This window comes from Podarcis melisellensis (assembly GCF_964234715.1).
Source record: "Podarcis melisellensis genome assembly, chromosome: 15".
NCBI classification, from domain to species: domain Eukaryota; kingdom Metazoa; phylum Chordata; class Lepidosauria; order Squamata; family Lacertidae; genus Podarcis; species Podarcis melisellensis.
Window position 1 is genome coordinate 42,322,295 of NC_138532.1, and position 21,233 is coordinate 42,343,527.

Below are 21,233 nucleotides of genomic sequence, written 5' to 3' on the forward strand. Positions count from 1 at the left end.
TCCTTTCTGAATTAAAACCAATTTGTTCAGTCAATTCCCCCCCCATCCCCTTAACTCTGCCCTTTCTGCACCAATCTTTAAGGGGGAAAACAAGCCCACAATTTATACTTAAAATGATTTCCCATTGGAGAATACCAGCAGCATCAAACAACTGATGAACCATTCTTTTAATTTTTTTTTAAAAGGCGGTTGCGGGGCGAGAGAGGACAGACAGACACAATCACACAACATTCTTAGTCAGAACAACAAACCCATCACGTATATATTTTTAAAAAGTTGTCTTTGAACGATGAAAAAATAACAACCTCCGCACAAGAAAGTGCGAGAGCAGCATGGTTGGGAAACCGGCCCTTGTTCCAGAGGCAAGAATTTGATGTGAGTTTTCTTTTCCCTCTCTTTCGGAAGGAAAATATAAATCTCATCCCTTCTCTCTCACTCCCCCCCCCCCCAAGTTTCATCCGTTAGGGACTTAGACAGCATGTAAGGTTGACGGTAGGATTCCTCCTCTCAGAGGCACAATTTTTATAAACAAAACCAAAAACCAAACGCAACTAAAATCACAAAATAAATCATCACAGTTTTAAGAGTTAGAAACAAGGGGCCATCCAGAGGCCGTCCATTTTCGCCCCCTGCTCACAGCAGGAGTAGATATGCATATTATGGACTGTAGACTCAAACTGCAGCAGTACAAACACAGCTCAATGGTGGTCCCTTGTCGTCACGGTCTCCTCCCGGAGTTTTGAGGGTCACACGCGTCTGCCGGGACCTCCAAAAACGAGGTAGTCCTCAAATGCAGGTCGGAGTTGTGATGATGCTGGCGACCGCCAGGTCGCGGTTGCTGCCGCCTCCGCTTCCACCTCCTTTAGCGCCCTTGGGGAAGTCGTCGGCCTTGCAGAGGACGTACCGCCAGAGAATCTTCCGGAAGGTGAAGCGGAAGTCCTGGATGCGGTAAGCGTAGATGATTGGGTTGACGACCGAGTTGGCGTGGGAGAGGACAATGGCCAGGTTCATGATCTCGGTGGGCTTGGCCAGCTCCGGGTGGAAGAGGGTCAGGCAGTTGAGGATGTGGAGGGGCAGCCAGCACAGGGCAAACAGCCCAACGATGATGGCCAGGGACTTGGCGGCGTTGACCTCCTTCTGCAGCGTGGTGCGGGAGTTGCCCATCAGCTCCATCTGCCGCAGCTGCTTGCAGGCCACCAGGAAGATCTTGGCGTAGATGCCCAGCATGATCAGCAGCGGGAGCAGGACGCAGCCGAAGAAGTTGAAGTAGACCATGTAGCTCATGGTCACCACCTTCTCAAAGAGGCATCTCACCTGGCAGGGCCTGCGCTGATCCGCCTCAACCGGGCTTCCGTTGGCAAAGGTCGTGAAGTTCTCGGCGCAGGTGGTGGCGTTCTCCCCGCGGTTCCAGCCCATCAGCGGGGTGAGCCCGATGCCGAAGGAGAGGATCCAGAGGACGGCAATGAGGACCCGAGCCCGTTTCCCCGTCACGATGCTCTTGTATCTGCAAGGAGAAACACGCGTAAGGACACGGGAAGAGCCTGCAGGATCAGGCCAAGGGCCCATCGAGTCCAGCATCCTGCCGTCTCCAGCAATTGGGATTCAGAAGCGTTGAACAGAATCATCCCGGCTAGTATCTAGCAATAGCCCTCCCTGAATTTGTCAAATCCTGTTTTAAAGTCATCTAGGCTGGTGGCCATCCCTGCCTCCAGTTTTTACAAACTTCTATCATGTCACCTCTTGCATTTTCTCTAAACTAAATACCGTATTTTTCGCTCTATAAGATGCACCAGACCACAAGACGCACCTAGTTTTTGGAGGAGGAAAACAAGAAAAAAACATATTCTGAATCTCAGAAGCCAGAACAGCAAGTGGGATCGCTGCGCAGCGAAAGCAGCGATCCCTCTTGCTGTTCTGACTTCTGTGATAGCTGCACAGCCTGCATTCACTCCCTAAGACGCACACACATTTCCCCTTACTTTTTAGGAGGGAAAAAGTGAGTCTTATAGAGCAGAAAATACGGTAGTCCCAAACACTGCAGCCTTTCCTCAATCATTTTAGTGGCTTTTTCCCCTGAACCTTTTTGCAACTCCACAAACTCCTTTTTTGAGGTGAGGCAACCAGAATGGTACACAGTGCTCCAAATGCAGCTGCGCCATAGATTTGTATACCGGCATGGTGATATTGGCCGGTCCATTTTAAATTCCTTTCCTAATGATCCCTAACCTGGAAATGGCCTTTTTCACGGCTGCCGTACACTGGGTCGGCATCTTCATCATGCTATGTATAGAATATGACCCGAAGGTCTCGTTCCTGGTCCTTCCCCCTCCAGCTCAGAGTGTGCATGTGAATTTAAGGGGTTTTTTGCTCCAACATGCATCTCTACATTTCTCTACGTTGAATTGCATTTGCCATTTTTCTGGCCATTCACTCAGTTTGGAGAGGTCCTTTTGGAGCTCTTCTCAATCTCTTTGTTTTAACAATCCTGAACAATTTAGTGTCACCGGCAAACCTGGCCCCCTCCCTGCTCACACCTAACTCTGGGACATTTATGAATACATTAAAAAGCCCTGGCCCAATACTGATCCATTAAGAGAACTTTGCAGTTATTGCTACTCTTTGCTTCCTGCAGCTTAACCAACTGACAAAAGACCATCTTGGCTGTGGGTCCTGGGAGACCTGCTCCCTGCCTCGCACACCTTTCCCCACCTGGCCTGGGAGGGCGGAGCTTGGACTGACTCCAGCTACAGAAGCGGAGGCTGCTGAACAGAGTCTTAGGCTGGGGCGTTGCTCAGGGGTGTTTTTTGTTGCTGTGACTGATATTAATTTTTTAAATCTTTATTTTAGATGTTCTTATGATTCAGGCGAAAATTGTTTTAATTTGGGCACGTGCTTTTTGATGTTTTGTTTATTTGCTAAGGACTAATATCGTTTTATTTTGACAAAGAAATAACCATACATAAAAAAGAATAAACCGTGCGCCCCACCACCGAGACCATTCCATTGTAACTATCCAACCTCCCTAAATTTTGACACCTCTTGCGATGGTTTAACCCCTTTCCATTTTAACAGTACAAATGCTACAAACACCGTCCACATCTCCTCAAAATCATTTCTCCTACATATTCCCCGTCTTACCTTAATGACACGTTAAATTATCATTCATGGCTATATCCCACACCTCTTCATACCATTCTTCTGCTTGCCCCTTCCACTTCCTAGCTATCATGATTTGTGTAGCTGTCAATCTTATGACAACTTTTGTTATGTTTGCGATTACTGTATTTCATTTTATTTTCCATGTTGCGAACCACCTTGAGCATAGCTTCAACTACGGAAAGGTGCTAGACAAATAAAGTTACGTATGGTACAAATGCCAGCAGAGAGCTTTGTGAACTGACCACTATCAATGCTCAGACAGACATGCCAATTCAAGACCTTCTGTAATATTCCATAATGTAAGAACTTGATGTAAGATAGGCCAATGGCCCATCCTGGCATTCTGTTTCCAACAGGGGACAGCCATGGAATTCAGAATCTGGCACAGTGACCCCTGATTGGTCAACCCAGAGATCCTCAGCTGCAGGGCTTCAGTTTCCTATAACTTTCCAATGTCTCCACACCTCTGATGCTTCCCTTAAGCCTCGAGACTGAGGACGTCAGGAGACAGCTCAGTTGCTGGATCAGACCAATGACCCATCTAGTCTGGCACCCTGTTTTCACAGTGGCTAAGTAAGTAATGACCCTAGAACAGGGGTGTCCAAACTTTTTTCAAAGAGGGCCACATTTGATGAAGTGAACATGCATGAGGGCCGACCAAAGGATTACTGCCACAGGAGCCGGATTAAATCAAACGGCGGGCCGGATTAGGCCCCCGAAACAGATTTTGGACATGCCTGCCCTAGCGGAAGCTCACAAGCACAACAGTGGCTCTCTCCTTACTTACGATTCCTAGCGACTGGTATTCGGAAGCATTCACAGCCTCTGACAGTAGAGGGAGAAGACAGCCTTCGTGGCAATTTCCATTTATTTATTTCATAAAAATCTATTCGCCTCTTGATTGTAAAACAACAACCTACACACCTCAGAGCCGTTTACAAAACAATAATATCACCACTCAGAAAAATTAAAGCAGCAATAATTTGAGGCATTTGAAAAGTTGAAACAACAGACTCAAAGCAGATTAAGGCTCACATTGGTTTTCTAAAACTTGCCAAAAAGAAAATGGTTTTAGCAGGCGCCGAAAAGAGGGTGAAGGCGCCTGCTTGATATCAATAGGCGGGGAGTTCCAAAGGACTAAAAGATCGAGTTTTTACAAATGCTGAACTGATATTATGTGCCACTTCTGCAGAGTGAAGCGGTAAAGTGGGCATATTGGTTTAAGGCCATCTTGTAGCCATTGGTAGCCTAAGCTGCTGCCAACTCAACAGGGCACCTCTGAATTTACATCACCACCGGTCCCAGAATCCCAAGTGGTCCCAACCACAGACGCACGTTTGCACGGTCTCCTCCGTTCCGCTGCAGGATGGGAAGAGAGCGAGAGGAGACCTTCGCCGAAGCCAAGGTCAACCTCCGGACTCTCCCCTCTGCTCTCCTCGCCGTGGGAAAGAAGATGGAGGCTGTCCAAGAGGCTTGGACGTGAGACGAGGACAATGGGGGGATACGAGGAACAGCAGGGAGTGGGAAGAGACTCAGAGGAGGAAAGGGTCCAGGACTTCCCCTGCAAAAAAAATTCCAGAGATTCCAAGCCTTCTACATCAAGGAAGAAGGAGCAGGTTGAGAGTTTGGCCATCATTGTTATTTACATTTGTATATTGCATTTGTGCACCGCAAGGAACTCGACACGTTGCCCCTAATTCTTCCCCACCGACTCTTTGAACCTCACAACACCCATGTGGAGTAGGCTAGGGGGCTGACCCAGTGGGCTTCCCAGTGGGGCAGCAGGGATTTGAACCCGGCTCTCTTTCTCAGTCCAGCCCTAGACTGCTGCTGGAACACAGCACTGTCTCTCCATGAGTCTCGATCCATTGCGTCTGGCCATAACAAATCGCTGAGCTCTGCAATTGGCTTTACAGTGGTGGTAAAAAACGTACAAGAAGTCTAACACTGGGACATTTATACGTGTAAACCCAGTTCGCCGCTATTGTAATCGTTCACCACCCACAAACGCATGCCAGGAATTTTTTGCTTGAGAGGAGGATGTCGAGTAATTCACGTTTGGGATCCCTAGCCTGTTCCAGAGTTCCCTAGCCTGGGATCCAGAGTTCCAAAATTAGGAAACGTTCTGTAGTTCAGTGGTACAGCCACTGCTTTGCATGCAGAAGGTCGCAGAATCGGACTCCAACATCTCCCATCTGAAAGCCCAGAGAGCGCCTGCCGGTCAGTGTGGACAGTACTGAGCTAGATGGAGCAATGGTCTGACTTGAGGTAAGGCAGCGCTTGACGTTCCGTGCTTAGCAGTCCATCTATTCACAGTGTTCAGGCTGTGAGTGCCATTCCATGTGTAGCCGAAATGGCACAAGGAGAAGGGAGTGGCTGGCAAAGTGGGTGGGAGAGTCTTAAGGAGAGAAACCTCCAAAATGGTTGAGCAAGGATGGAGTGTGCTTGGTGGGCATGGAGTGCTGGGGAGGAGATCAAAACAACAACCACCACCAGGAACTGCGGGGTGAAATGGAATGGAGCATGCAGCAACAGGCATGGCCGGCAGAGCACTCAGTACAGTGGCGTCTTGGTTCTCAAACTTAATCCGTTTTGGAAGTCCGTTCCAAAACCAAAGCGTTCCAAAACCAAGGCATGCTTTCCCATAGAAAGTAATGCAAAATGGATTAATCCGTTCCAAGCTTTTAAAAACAACCCCATAACAGCAATTTAACATGAATTTTAATGAGACCATGGATCCATAAAATGAAAGCAATAAACAATGTACTGCAGTCACACAATCAATCAATCAATCAGTCAATCACTAGCTGAACTGGGCTCCAACACAGTCACAAAAAAACAAAAAAGAGCCGCAAAAACACAAAATAAATAGCAAAAACAGACAGACCTCAGCGAAACACTCAAAACGGAGCATGTTCGGCTTCCGAAAAAAGTTCGCAAACCGGAACACTTACTTTGGCTTTGCAGTGTTTGAGTTCCAAGTTGTTTGAGTACCAAGGCGTTTGAGAACCGAGGTACCACTGTACTGCAACAAGTGGAATTGTCTTTCGATTTTATCGAGGGATATAAATCCGACAAGCAACAATAACAATGTTTGTTTCAGGCCCTGGTAGCAGGAAGCCAGGCAGGTTAGAAAGAGGCTTGGCTTGGCAGCGGAGAATTGTGCCCGCAAGGTGACGATCCCACGAAGCTGAGAAGGGGCAGCCCTCCCGTTGCAACAGGCGCTGGAATGAGGAAGCCTTCCTCCCCTCCTCACACAGAGAGGGAAGTGTCTGCCGCTGCCGCTGCCACAAAAGCGGCCATTCTTTGCCGCCTTATTTGTTCTTCTACTTTGCCTCCTGCATTGACGGGCATGAATGGACCCCGGCGTTCTTCCGGGATGCCCTGCCGTTCCCATGGAAACGGGACGCCACCAGCGAGCTGGCATTTCGTGCTTGAAATAAGGAGAGAGGCATCGGGGAGAGGAAGAGAGGAAGAGGGAAGGGAGTATTTAAAACTTGGCCTGCTCTCTCCCACCAAGCATCCAAACACACAAAATGCATTTATTTCCTTGCAAAAACAAAACAAGAACCCTCTGTTGCCCTTGCTCTGATCAAGCAAGCGCAGCTCTGTCGTTGTAGAACCCAGGCTGCTGCAAAGAAACCACAGCAAGCTTTGCAAGACGCAAGCGCAACTTTAAGGTCTGCGTTGCTCAACCTCAGCTGAAGATGCAGAGAAAACAGAAATTTGGAAAATGAGAACACCTATGTTGAAGCTCGCCTCGGTCTTTCAGCTGGAACAATGTTCGCGCAACCGGCAGATACATCTCCTTCGTTTCTCAGGTTTATTTTCACCACCTGTGAGAGCCGGTGTGTCGTGTGGTTCAAGTGCTGGACTAGGCCCTGAGAGGTAAAGGTAAAAGGACCCCTAACCATTAGGTCCAGTCGTGGCTGACTCTGGGGTTGCGGCGCTCATCTCGCTTTACTGGCCGAGGGAGCCGGCGTACAGCTTCCGGGTCATGTGGCCAGCATGACTAAGCCGCTTCTGGCGAACCAGAGCAGCGCACGGAAACGCTGTTTACCTTCCTGCCGGAGTGGTACCTATTTATCTACTTGCACTTTGACGTGCTTTCAAACTGGTAGGTTGGCAGGAGCAGCGACCGAGCAACGGGAGCTCACCCTGTTGCGGGGATTCGAACCGCCGACCTTCTGATCAGCAAGTCCTAGGCTCTGTGGTTTAACCTACAGTGCCACCCGCATCCCTCCAGGCCCTGAGAGACCGGGGTTCAAATTCTCCACTCAGCCGTGAAGCTCACTGCTGGGCCAGTCACAGTCTCTCAGCATGACCTGCCTCACAGGGTCGTTGTTGTGGACAAAATGGAGAGAGTGAAAACCATGCGACCACCTTAAGCACATAAGACTCCAATAAAATAAATTACTGAAAAGAAGAAGGGAGGAACCTCAAGGCACAAGAAGGCGGCCATTAATCTCCACAAGGCATGTATGCTCCTTGCAGGCAGAGACCAGCCAGTTCAGCTTCTGCTGGAATGCCAGAAAATGCACAAGTCATGCAAAACCTTCCCACCCACTCTCAAAAAAGTAATTCTCAGTGGGAGGGTTTCCTACCATCTCAATTTAACCCACCTATTCAAAGCAGAACTTTATGAGGGCAACGAAATACGCTCTTCCTTGCAAAGTTCCACTTGTCCAAGGTCAACTATTTGCGGCCAGGGCTGATCAGGATCAGCTTAGCAGGATAACTTGACGGGGTCGTGTCATGTACAAGTTTGCTGACCCGGGCTGAGCAAAGATGGCTAATTGGCCAAATCCTGAGGATTTGGTTTTCAAAGCAGATATTTTAGGTGGTTGAGGATTCGGAGGGGGGAAAAGAGAGAGAAAAAAAATTTTCTTCCCTCTTCGGAATCTAGTACAAATCAGAACTGGACAGAACAAATGTATAATCTCCTACACGCTTGGGGTTTTTCTAAACCCTTTCCTTGAAATTTTGCCTTCCAGTAAGCAACGAACACACACACATATTTTACCTGCCTGGGAATTTTTTTGCAAATGACATGGTGAAATTGGTTAAGAAAAATGAAATTTTCATCATTATTATTTAGATTTTCCACCTGCCCTTCTCCATGAGATGCCAGGGGAAATGACTACCATTTAAAAACACAGTATTAAAATCAGTTTAAAACAAATTGCACTCAAGAGAATAGGGAAGGGCAGTCAAGAGAAAATTTAAATTGGTGAGCCTGTGGTCTGGTGGTGGTGAGGCAGAAGGGCAGGCAGAGAAAATGCTGAAGATTTTCATCTCACTTGTGGGAAGATACCCTCTTTCAACACCGAACCACAAACTAGTCATGTCCCTGTGTTCTTTAAAGAGCAGCTCGTTATTCAACAGGTGCAGCAGGTTGTGGGGACAGGCTTCCCTGGTTGAACTTACGCCTGGCAGATTTCTGCCTGGCAGAAGGGAAGAGTTCATTTACAACCCAGTCCAAAGACATCTGAAGTCTAAATCCCCCACTCAGGAGTGAATTGGTGAATGAATGAATGAATGAATGCCCTCGCCCATCTTAAAGCACGCAGTCCATCTATTAAGCACCAGTTCTTCCTGCTAACAAAATGGGAATAAACACTTCACAGGCGTCGCGGGTCCAAAGCGGAATGGGATAAAGCTAGTTGGTGCATTTTAAAAAATATTTAATTTTTAATGAGCCCTAAGAGGCCTTTTCGCTCTTTGATCCTGTTTACCCTTTGCATCTATCAATTTATTAATCACTGTTCAGGCCATTAACGCAGAAAAAAGTGTCTCGGAAACCTTGTTTATCTCCTCCCGGCATTCTCCATTCAATAATTCATGGTTCAAAGCAAGGTGCGATTTTGCATTACAGGCTTCAATCCAGTCTTTATCATAAAAGCCAGCGCGGCTGTTGTGGGAGGGTTGCGCCCATTTCACAGATTATGAGACAACTGAGGCCAAGAATTAGGGCACAATGCTAGCCTTCAAAAGAGTCCCTGTGATTTTTTTACAGTACTGGAGGGAGACAAACGCCGCCGAGAAAGGCTGTAGCTGCTTTGTGGCAAAACAGCCTTGAGAAATAGCTCCAGAGAAGATGCTAACATATAAGGAACCGTGTTCATTCACGCTTTGTGAAGCCGTAGGCTATGAAATCTGAGATGAAGCATTTCATGATACCCCAGTAATCCCTCACACAAAGAGAGAGGAATCCTCTGATCTGCACACCCATCATCCCTATAACCCTTGCAATAAATTTTGCCCATTTAAGGCTTATTATGCCCATATTGCAGATAGAACAAGCGAGGCAGAGCAAAGGCAGTCACTGGGTTCCAGCTTCCAAACTCCCATCACTGACCATGCTTGGCTGCCGTGTTGGAGTCTGAAAACATCTGGAAGTTGCTACATTGGCCACCTCTGGATTAGAGGCTTGTACCAGCAAGCTCGTCATCGTCTCGAAGCCAAAAAGCTATCCAAAATATTCACCGGAGCGAGTCCTTAAAAAAAAAAAATCTGGCACAAGAACTGCACACCCTCCGCCCCACCCCTGAAATTGCCACCTTCCTCCTCTCCACCACCAAAACATCTCGTGAAACGAGTTCTGCTGCCCAGCTACAACTGCAGGATCTGTTCAGGCGGAGACGAGACTGAGAGTATCGCAAGCACTTCAGTTTTAAATCTGGGTGGCAGCTGCGGGATCTGCTGTGAATTCCAGAATCCCAACCAGGTTTCTTACTGTTGCATTTTGCACAGGAATGCACAAACCGTCTCACACGGTTAGAAACCCGCACGTTCGTATTCAAAACAGTTTTAAAATCGTAACAGGTTTCCCCCCTTAAATGTAAGCTGTGCTTTGCTTTTTAACCTGCTAGACCTCATGGGTGTTTCTAGACCTTATTGTCACAACTCTACTTTTATTAAAATAAGAAAGAAAGCCGAGGTTTGCTGTGCCTGGCTTTTTAACTGGCTGTTTTAGGTCTGTGTTTTTTAATTCATTTTTTTTTTATTTTCTAACCTGCATGGTTACAAATCTAAGAAAGACAGAAAGAAAGGGAAAAAATTCTGAACATCTCTTCTCTGCCCAGTTACAAATTCAGGAATACCTTCTGGGTATGCCTGGGTTACCCCAAAATTTGGGTGGTGGCAGGAATGGGGTTAAAGCCCATGTTAAATACGGAAAAAACATTGTGACATTTTTTTTTTAAAGCGCTCGTTGGGTTTTCCCCTTTTCCTCTACCTAACGGCAGTGTCAATCAACTTACTCAAGAGCAGCGACAATCAGCCGGGGGAAAAACCTCAAAATACCCCCCAAAATGTAAGCAGCACATTCCTTGTGGTTTTGCTAACCTTTATCACAAACTGCCCTGGAAATTTGGAACCAAAGGCCAATCCAGAAATGTTTTAAATCAATGGCGGGGCGTTTCAGCCCCGTGGGCCTAATCCTAGAATTGCAGAATCTCCCTCTGCAGTTGTGGCTTGAAGATAACTAATAACCCAATGTACTTATTTTAACGATCAGAGCAAGCAACTTATACTGGAAGGCAGGATGGGTCAACGCTCACCAGCTACAAATCAGTGGTCTGAAGATTTCTGCATTTCAGGGGAATCTCACTGCCCTTTCCCTGTTGCAACGCAGAACTTGTAATCGCCAGTCTCGATCCTGAATTCTGATATACGGCCAATATTCATGCACTTCAGTCGGGGCCGATGGCCGGTGTTCTTATCGTTAATGTCAGCTGGCAAAGATTCTCTCTCCCCGCCGCCCCTGGTGATAGTTGCCAAAAAACTATTCTTTAAATATGCATATGACTACCATTAACCAGCACTATTTATTACCATTGTCGTCACGGTTTACCAACGGAAGCGGAGAAGGAAGGACGGTTGAGAAAACGCTCCTCAGCCCACAAATTGTAGGAAACTCTGCCTATTTGTAAGCGTAGGAAACAAGGCTGGTTCATAATTGTAGGAAACGCGAAGCAACGAGGGCAACTGAGTTTTTCCGCCGCCCGGGAGCTGTCAAGGAGGAAGCGCTGCCAGCCCACACTTCAAGATACCGCGTGACAAATCTGTTTGATGACACCGGCAGCTTCAAGAAGTCCCTCTCTCTGGCCATTGCCAGTTCCATCCCAAAACCCTCCCGATGTCGCCTTCAACCCAAAGATGAGTAATTTCTAAGCATATTGTTCACGACAGGCCTGTCGGAAGACACCTTATACTGAGTCAGAGCACTGAGCAGCAGTTGCAGATGTGCGCAGAAACCACTGGCTTTTTTTGCCTGCGGCCCTCGGAAAACTCCCCTAACGGGAAGGCGGCCCTCAGTCTGAAAGACGTCCCCAAAGTCTGCTCTCTAACCAAGATTCACTCCCTTAAGGCTACCGTATTCTACATACCAGGAAGGATTCAATAGCTACTTGGAACGAAATTCCAACTTCTGAACTATCTCCATATTGTCAACTCTGACCGGCAGCCGCTCTCCAAGGTACCAGGCAGAGAGAGCGACAGTCTTTCACCAATAAATAAAGCAAGGCTCTCATCCTCATGGTTGTGGAGAAAGAGCTATTAGGCAGGGACACAGGAAGGCACATCAGACCGAGATAAAGCAGTGGTCTATCTAGGTCAGTACTGTCTTCACTGACTGGCAGCCGCTCTCCAAGGTTTCAGAGAGCTAATCAGAGGCTTGCAGGTCAGAAACGCACCACAACTGATTTAACTGGTCAGCCAGGGCATTCGGCCAAACTTGCCCCCTTTCCCCTCACTCTGCTACCAGATTATTTTTATGCTGGAGAGACCAGGATTCGATTGGAGGCCCTTCTGCATGCAAGCCCAAAGAGCTCCATCAATATCAGCACCACAGCTGCAGCAGAAAACCCGCCAAGTCAATTGTTATTCTCAAGTACCACTTTCCCAAGAAGTTCAGAGCAGGAGGGCTTCTGAGGTCCAGCTCCGATGACCGTCTGGCGCTTCCCTCCCTGCGAGAAGTGAGGTTACAGGGAACCAGGCAGAGGGCCTTCTCGGTGGTGGCACCCGCCCTGTGGAACACCCTCGCATCAGATGTCAAGGAAATAAACAACTATCTGACTTTTAGAAGACATCGGAAGGCAGCCCTGGACAGGGAAGTTTTTAATGTTTGATGTTTTATCGTGTTTTTAATATTCTGTTGGGAGCCGCCCAGAGTGACTATGAAAACCTAGCTAGATGGGCGGGGTATAAATATATAATTATTATTTATTACTATTATTATTGGAAGGGGGGAAGGTTACCGCCCCCCCGCCGCCGCCCAGTGAGTTTGGATCCCAAGATAAACGAAGTTCGCAGAAGGGAGTCTCCTATCTTCAGAAACATATTTCCACAGTCACAGCGGGATGACTTTGCACGACAGCCGCGGATCACACCCTGCCACTGCTTTTCCATCGAAGACTTTGGCCCGGGCTGATTGGGCAACTGAGGTTATGCAAAAGGAGCAGCCAGGCATGTACAAAGTTGGTCTGCAATGAGCGAATCAGAGAGTTGTTTTTCCCCCAAAGGGTAAATGTATCACAATTGGATTTTCAAAAAAACCAAGCAGGTGTTTTACAATCAACTTTGTTCCTTTTGCTGTTTTACCTTCCGATTTGAGGCAAGGTCCAATCCTGCTGTGTTTTGTATCTGACATACAATTTTTGGTGTGTTTTATTTTGGGGATGGATATTTTGATAAATCAGAGTCAGCTCATTAAAAGAGATGGGCTTAAATCAGCCAGGACAAACTTAAGTCTATTAAATTCAATGGGTCTACTCAGAGTATGAGGCTAACGTCTTTTTTTTGTTTTTACAGGCATAGCATAGACGCCAAATAACACAGTCTCCGAATTTCCCCATATATCTCTCCCCCGCCCACTCTCATTTCTTAGACCCCCTGAGAGGGGATATTTATGCCAAAAATCTCTAAGCTACGAAAACTTTTAAACTCTGAAAGGCGGAAGACATTTCAATGGGTTTGAGACGGGCTGTTATTCATTGCAGTAGGCCTATTCTGCAAATGACTTCCTGCTCAAAGCAGACCTGTTGAAATGAATGAACCCAAGAGAGAATCAATGGGTTTACTCTGAGCAGGGCCAGCATTGGGTGCAACTGAGTCAGAATATGCCACTCTAAATAATTTTTAATAAAGAAAAAATAAGACCACTTTGATGAACAGAAAGATGTAAGTATACAAATGAATTTTAAACATTAATTAGTGTTAAAAAGATTGCATCAGTAAAAGTAGAGAAAACACCTTAAAACATGTATTCCTTTTCCTTTTTTAAAACACAGTCCTGCGCTGCATTTCTTGGCAAATTCACGGAAGAAATACGGCAATTCTGGGCAACTAGGTAGGAACTGCAGCCCCGGTTTCCCCACTGGGGAAGCTGATCAGCAGATGTTTTAGAGAAAACAACAATTCCGCATAAATTTCCAGAATGATAGTGTCATCCCTTTGTGACATCGATGAGCTAATGTGCCCCCCCCAAAAAACCCCATATGCTCAGAGGCGGCAACATTTTCCTCTTCCTCAAAAATATGAGATTGCGTAATATATTGTGACTGATAAGCGGCTAAGCAAGTTCTCCTTTCCTCTGACTGGGCAGTTATTTCTGCAGCTGTGGAACAGGTAGAAATGCAACGGGAAAACCAGCCGCCCTTGCCTCTTGAATGCCCGCCTGCCGTGCAGGGGTTCAAAAGCATGGCTTTCATCCACCCACCTGAGAGGATTCTGGCCCTGCGACAAGCAGGCCTGGATCAGGTCCCGTTTTCCTTCCACACCATTAACTATGTTACTGTTCAAACACCGGCACCACTCCGTATCGCTTTGGGGTCCAAACACAACAGAAAATGAGATTAATACATCAAAAACACAGAGGTTGCAAATGAGCAGCTGGTGGTACAAAGCAGAAAACGCGTTGAATAGTAATAATAATTTATTATTTATACCCTGCCCATCTGGCTGGGTTTCCCCAGCCACTCTGGGCAGCTTCCAACCAAATATTAAAAACAATACAGCCTCAGACATTAAAAACCTCCCTAAATGTGGCCCCCAGAGCCTTTCTACCTGGCCCTTGGGCATCCAGGCCACGCCCCTTTCCCTTAGGACACACCCCTCGGTGGAGAGGCTCCACCCCCAGCTCTTTCTGCCTATTCTGGATGGAGGATAGAAAGAGGTTGGTGTGAATGTGTGTAGAAACTAACTTAAGATGAGATTTATATCTGTTGCTTCGTCCATTTTTGCCTGCATGCACTCAGAGAATCTCAGAATCGTAGGGTTGGAAGGAATCCAGAGGGTCATTTCGTCCAGCCCCCTGGAATGCAAAAATAAGCATACTTCCCTGCCTGGGAGAAAATCATTATATGGCAATTTACTGCCTGTTAGCAGCAGAGGTCCACTGCAAAATAATCCAGCATGGAAGGAGGGGCAGAGAGAAGGCTCTGCAAAGCCAGAGCCCACCGCTGTGACTGTAAACTCAGTGGAGGCAGAGACCTTCTGCTACAGAGCAAAGCATCATGTATGCCTGGATTAAAGGTAACCGGACCCCTGACCATTAGGTCCAGTCGTGGCCGACTCTGGGGTTGCAGCGCTCATCTCGCTCTATAGGCCAAGGGAGCCGGCGTACAGCTTCCAGGTCATGTGGCCAGCATGACTAAGCCGCTTCTGGCGAACCAGAGCAGCGCACGGAAACGCCGTCTACCTTCCCGCCGGAGTGGTACCTATTTATCTACTTGCACTTTGAGGTGCTTTCGAACTGCTAGGTTGGCAGGAGCAGGGACCGAGTAACGGGAGCTCACCCTGTCGCGGGGATTCGAACCACCAACCTTCTGATCGGCAAGCCCAAGGCTCTGTGGTTTAACCCACAGCGCCACCCGCGTTCCCATGCCTGGATTGGTGCTGTGTAAAATGGAACAGAAGAACGCCGGCGGGTCAAGTGGATGCTTCAACAGGAAGCGCAGGAAAGCAGCACACGAGAACAATCAGTAGCCCCCTCGCACCGTTTCCCTCCCAGCAATACCGATTCAAGGATAGACTGTGCCTGACTGTGGAGGTTCCACAGAGCCCATTGCCATCGATAACCTTATCCAGGGACGGGGGAGAAACCCACACTGAAAAGGTGAACATAGCCAATTTTCCACCTGTCAAGAACAATATGTGAAACCAGAACACAATCCTCAAAGTTCGCAATATGGATCTCCAGCCAAATAAGCTTCACCAAAATGCAGACAGAGTGTACAAATGCGAATGTTGGTGAAAATCATGTGCAAAAATACATGGGAGGGCGAACTGTATAATTACACAAAATTGCAGAGATGTGTTAGGAAAAATCTGCAAAACAATGTTTTTTACAAGGACTTTTTTTAAAAAAAATAGTGATAATAATCACAAATTCATGGGGAAATATGGGGAACTGAGGATCAGGGAAAAGTGAGAAACCGGGAAGTAAAAAATGGAGAGCTTTGCCTATTTGTGGCATCCCCATATATTTATAACTCAAAGTACAAATAGTGATCTCGTTCTCCAAGTACCTTACGTAGTTTAAATGGCACCACTGTTTCACAATCAGCAGTCTTAGGGTAACCCCAAGAATTATAGGATGAACCCCACTACAAAGAAAAATAGAGCAACCCTCAGCAGCAAGGGAGCAGTGGTCCCCAAAACAGCTCCCTAGGGTCTGGGGTTTTGAATTCTGATGCTGGAGGAGACTCTTGAGAGTCCCATGGACTGCAAGAAGATCAAACCTCTCCATTCTTCAGGAAATCAGCCCTGAGAGCTCACTGGAAGGACAGATCCTGAAGCTGAGGCTCCAAGACTTTGGCCACCTCATGAGAAGAGAAGACTCCCTGGAAAAGACCCTGATGCTGGGAAAGATGGAGGGCACAAGGAGAAGGGGACGACAGAGGGCGAGATGGTTGGACAGTGTTCTTGAAGCTACCAGCAGGAGTTTGACCAAACTGCGGGAGGCAGTGGAAGACGGGAGTGCCTGGTGTGCTCTGGTCCAGGGGTGTCACTGATACGGAAGAGGGGCATGTCTTCTTCACCCCTTCCGCCAGTCTCCGGCTGCGCTCATTTTCCTCCACAGGGACCCGCAGACTTAGTCCTGCGAGCTGGGTGGCTGAGCAGCCTTGCGCCCAGATTTTACTGTAACAGTCACAAAGAAGCGGACACGACTAAACGACTAAACAACAACAACAAAGGGTCTGGGGATGCTCTGTGGGCACAGAAGGAATGGATGTCTGTTAGGCAAGGAAGGAGAGCGTGGCAGGAGGTGGAAATTGAATGGAGTAACCCATGGGAGGGCGTGGCTGGCGGGCTGAACCGACACAGACACACTCCCCGCTGCAACATTTTATTGCAGGACCACACTTTGTAACAATAACCGTTAATAAGACACTTCCAGCGCTACTGGGAACGGCCTCAGCTGATCGCTTTCCAGAAAAGGCAGGGGGGCAAGCTTTGAACCGCCCTTTTCCGAAGCAAAAAATCTCCGGCCTGCCAGCAGGGAAGAGTTATACTTGTGCAAATATCAGGATATGCTCACAGTTGAGGTTTCGGCTGCAAACAGCAGGAAGGTCTCCTTTGAAGAAGTCAGGTCTCTGGTCTTCCCCCAAGACCACACGCACAAGGCTTCAAGCTATTCTGCTAGCTGTCCTCCAACGGGGACTTCTCACATTCTTAAACATATCTCTAGGATTGCCATATTTCAAGAATTTTTTTAAAAAAACCCAGGACATCCCAAAAGTTGCTGAGCTTTGTTTTGGAAAGCCCCAAAGTTGTTTTGAACACCTTCCAGGTTTCCCCATCGCCCTAAGTGAACTGAGCATGTTCCCTCTTCCCCACTCGTAGCACTCCTGCGTTCAAGAGCAGTCTACCTTGATCTACGAACCCAACTCAGACACGACTCACTGGACACTCCCCATTTTGTGGTGGGTCCCTGGCACACCTCGCCAGATACACATCCTCCATCCCAGATTTCTCCTTCTCCCAGACCCTTTCATTTGCCCAGAACCCTCCAGAAACACAGGGGGGGGGGGTTAGGTCTCCCATCCAAGTACCAACCAGGCCTGACCCTGCTTAGCTTCCAAGATCAGACGAGATCGGCCATGTTTAGGGTAGTATGGCCGTAGACAGGGGGGTTAGATGAAAGACAGCCACTTGGTTAAGTAGCAAAAAAAGGACCAAGACAGACAGAAAGGCACAGCCCCATTGTGAGCTCTTTCTCTTGGCTTAACCTACCTCACAGGGCTGTTGTGAGAATAAAGGGGGAAGGAGTGAGATGCAAACCCCATTTGTCCTCTTGCTTGACCACAGTATCTAGTGACCATCCTCGGGAAACCCTTCGCATTAGCTGGGTAAACCTTCACGAAAGCCCTACAAATTGGACCTGCATCATTCTTCACGCATGCAAGGTGGTGGCGGAGAGCAGACCAGTGGCTCGCTCAGGGAGACCCCAAACAGCTGAGCCAGTCATCCAAGGTAGACTGCGCCTGCACAGGGAGGTTCAATAGGAAGATGGTTACTGCGGCCGTCAGAAATGGACAGGCCTGCCATCAATGAATTGGGCAATGGCTGTTAGCCATCGCAGACTTAATAACCTGGTGCTTTAATGTATGAAACCCTTTATATGGAACCTTTTTTCTGTTAGGTTTTTTTTTTTAATGCACTTAATGTCGGAGGGAATAGGCCTAGCGTATCCCACTTTCTAGGAATCTTAAGCGAATGCTGCTTATTTATTTACATTTGTTTATATCCCAACTTTCTTCCAAGGAGCTCAGGTTATCCCTCTACATTTTATCCACACAACAACCCGGTGAGGTCGGTTAGGTTGAAAGGTAGTGACTAGCCCCCAAGTTCACCCAGGGAGCTTAATGGTGGGATTCGAACCCTGGTCTCTCCCAGGTCCTGGCCTGACACTCTAAGGATTACACCACATGGGGTGGTAAGAACAGGAGGCTGGGCTGGGTAGGGCCTGATCAAGCAGCAGGGATCCTTCTGATATTCAACCTCAACCGTATTCCACCTTCAGTAATAACAACCCTGTGAAGTTAACTGATTGGCTGCACCCATTTTGCAGATGAGACAACCGAGGTTAAAAACAAACCAGGATGTCAACAAATCCCGCCCGACTTTAAAACTACCTGGAGAGGAGGATATCCGTGGCCTCCACGTGACTCAGCCCCCGGACATATATATTTCCAATGAGCTGAATACGGTTGCAACCCCAGGACCTAATAGAAGCACATGGTTTGCTTTGCCATGACTCACACAACTACCGGAATTCTTACCCACAGACTCGGAGGCAGAGGTGGAATTTTAACTCCCACCCACTCCCCCAAGGCCGGCGTTTGATCCCAGGACAATGCTAGTTAAAGAAGAAAAAAAAACTAAAGGGGGAAGCAAATCTCTGCAAACATAAACACTGCATCTTGTGGGAGGGAGTTCCATAGTCTAACTATGTTCTGCGTGAAGGACAACTGCCTTTTCTCTGTTCCGGAGAACCACCGCCTGCACCAGGGACCCCCTTCCACTCTCCAGAGCACAATCTGCTACCAGCAGAATTGCAAATGTAGGAAGTTGCTTTATAATGAACTCAGGCCGTTGGTCCACAGTGAGTAACAGGGACTTCTGGCCAAGGGGACATTCCAAGCCACCATTGTGCTAAACTACAGCCCTTCCTGTAAGGACAAAGCATGGATCCAGTTCTCAGGCTTCCAAATAAAGGGCTGATTTAAATAGAAGCGAAGGATGCTAACATATACCAAGTCAGATCATTTGGCTATCCACCTTATTATTCCCTACACTGACTGGCAGCCCGTCTCGAAGCTTTTAGGCAAGGGGGCGTTCCCAGCCATACCTATCCCTGAGCTACGGTTCTTCACTACACTGAGTCAGACCATTGGCCCATCTAAGCTCAGTATCACCCGCACCGATCGGCAGCAGCTCTTATGGGGTTTCAGAAAGCAGTCCTCCCTGGCCCTACCTAAGAGGCAAAAGTACTGGGGGTCAAACCCATGCCTTCTGCATGCAAAGCAGGTGCTCTAGTCCTGAGCCGCAACCCTTCTCCAGAGACGTGCAGCTCGGGCAAGCGAGCCAAGCTGCGCAAGCCAAGACTAAGCGGTCAACGCAGTGGAAGTCGCAGGATCTGGGTGAGGGGAAACCCTTCTCCCCTCCCCACACTCTCTCCCCCCTGATCACTCCGTTACCTAAGTGGGATCTTGATCGCCAAGTACCGGTCCACAGCTACGGCCAGGAGGCTGAAGATGGAGCTCTGGGTGAGGACCAGGACAAAGCTGGCCAGGAAGAGGCAGGAATGGAAGTTGATCCGCAGGCCGATGCTGATGGTGATAGCAAAGGGGATGGCGAGGAGGCCCACGGCAATGTCGGCCACCGCCAGGGAGACCAGGAAGTAGTTGGTGGCGTTCTTCAGGGTGCTGTTGATGGCCACTGCCCAGCACACTAGGACGTTGCCCGCGATGGCCAGCACAGCAATCACCAGCTCCACCACAATGTAGACCATATCCAGGCCATGGAGGGCCAGCGGGGACGAGGACGTGGTCATTTCAAGCAGGGGGCTCAGCCCACGCCAGCAAATGCCATGGGTCCACCAAACCCCCAAGAGCGGTGGTCAAGGGAGAGCTGGCCTGCGGGAAGGAGGACCTCCTGCTGGCACCAGACATGGAGGCGTGCCGATTTGGGGTGTATGCAGAAGCTCAGCCCACGCTGCCACCACACCGCCGTGCCCGCTGGGACACGTCTTCGGCCATCGCCGGTGGACCGCAGGCCATGCAATCTCCTGGCGCAATCGGTGATGCTTCTTACGGTGCCAGTCTCTTGCTTTTGTTCTTCTGCCACACCAGAAACCTCAAAGCGGCAGCGCGGAAAACCAAGGCGCTAGTCCCTGTTGTTTTCTCCCGCCACGTGCCACAGGGTGGGTGAAACAGGACTTCCCCCAGCCGGCTGAGCCCAGGGAAGGGTGCAGGCAGTGGGGATCAGTCTTGCAGGCTAGGAAATGGGCGCAGCTGCAGAGAGGAGCGCAGGGGAAGGCCCAGCCCCGGGAGGCATCTCACAGAAGCAGGGGAAAACCCAGGCGGTCGAAATGATGTTCTGTCTGCAGGAAGCTGATCCCCAAGACGGTCCCAACTTGGAGTCGCGAGTTCGAGTCCGACCACGTCGAAAAGCCAAGGCAGAGCTCCTCTCTTATATCCTTCCTTGCTAATTAAAAAAGGGGGGTGATCGCGGTCGCTGCAAACGCCCCTCTTTTCTTAAGCGCCCCCCGGATGCGCTCCTACAAAGTCTCCTTCGCGGAGCCGCGGCGTCTTTCCCCCGCAGCAGAGGCTTGCGCGGCTATTTCTGCACATGGGGAGAGGGCGGGGCGGGGCCTCGGCGGAGCCCGGCGTCCGATTGGCGGAGGCGCGCTCCCGGACTCCGCCCCTTCCTCGCTTTTACCGTAAGGCCGCGAGCGAGGCGCCGCGCGATGTTTCCCGACGCCCTGCAAAACTTAGAAGAAGTCTTTTCGCTGCGAACCAGAAGAGAGAGTCGTCGAGGGCGCCGCGGCGGGTGAGTCAGAGGCGCTCATTCATCCTTATCTTCCGGGGTAGATGATCTGGAAGATTAAGAATGGGACGAATGCACTTTGCACGTCCTCAGAGACACACTGTGAGTCTTAAAACAAAAAGGGGTGTGAGCGTTGGAGACTAGGGTTGTGTTTTATTTTATTTTACTTCCATTGTCCTTTATGAATCACTTTCCAAATGATTCACAATGAAGCATCAAAGGACCCGAGCTCAGTGTCCTAGTATCTCCAAGTGGGGCTAGGGATGTCCCCTGGAAAAACGCTGCCAGCCAGTGTAGGAAAGGCTGAGCTAGATGGTGCAATATCTGACTCATTAAAAGGCAGCTTCGTATGTTCCTCTCTAAACCAGCCCTTAAACATGAGGCCTGAGATCTTATTTTATCTTAGAGAACAGCTGTAGCTCATTCTCGCTAGTGGCACCCACCCTGTGGAACGCCCTCCCACCAGATGTCAAAGAGAAAAATAACTACCAAACTTTTTGAAGACATCTGAAGGCAGC

At 48.7% G+C, this 21,233-nt stretch overlaps 1 protein-coding gene across 1 annotated transcript; it reads right to left on the bottom strand.

The window, feature by feature from the left end:
• Window positions 1-158: 158 nt before the first annotated feature.
• On the bottom strand, window positions 159-20,490 carry ADORA2B (adenosine A2b receptor). The gene is made up of 2 exons (XM_081890609.1): window positions 19,365-20,490; window positions 159-1,504 (listed from the first exon to the last, which is right to left on the bottom strand). Exons 1-2 carry the CDS (start codon window positions 19,718-19,720, stop codon window positions 787-789), a joined length of 1,074 nt encoding a protein of 357 aa, XP_081746735.1. The 5' UTR covers window positions 19,721-20,490; the 3' UTR covers window positions 159-786.
• Between the last annotated feature and the right edge of the window lie 743 nt (window positions 20,491-21,233).

Excerpts from the sequence above, each read along its gene's own strand:
- ADORA2B (XM_081890609.1), bottom strand. The coding sequence starts at position 19,720 with ATGACCACGTCCTCGTCCCCGCTGGCCCTCCATGGCCTGGATATGGTC. Across the intron at positions 1,505-19,364 it reads GCGATCAAGATCCCACTTAG|ATACAAGAGCATCGTGACGG; the intron begins GTAACGGAGTGA and ends TTCTCCTTGCAG.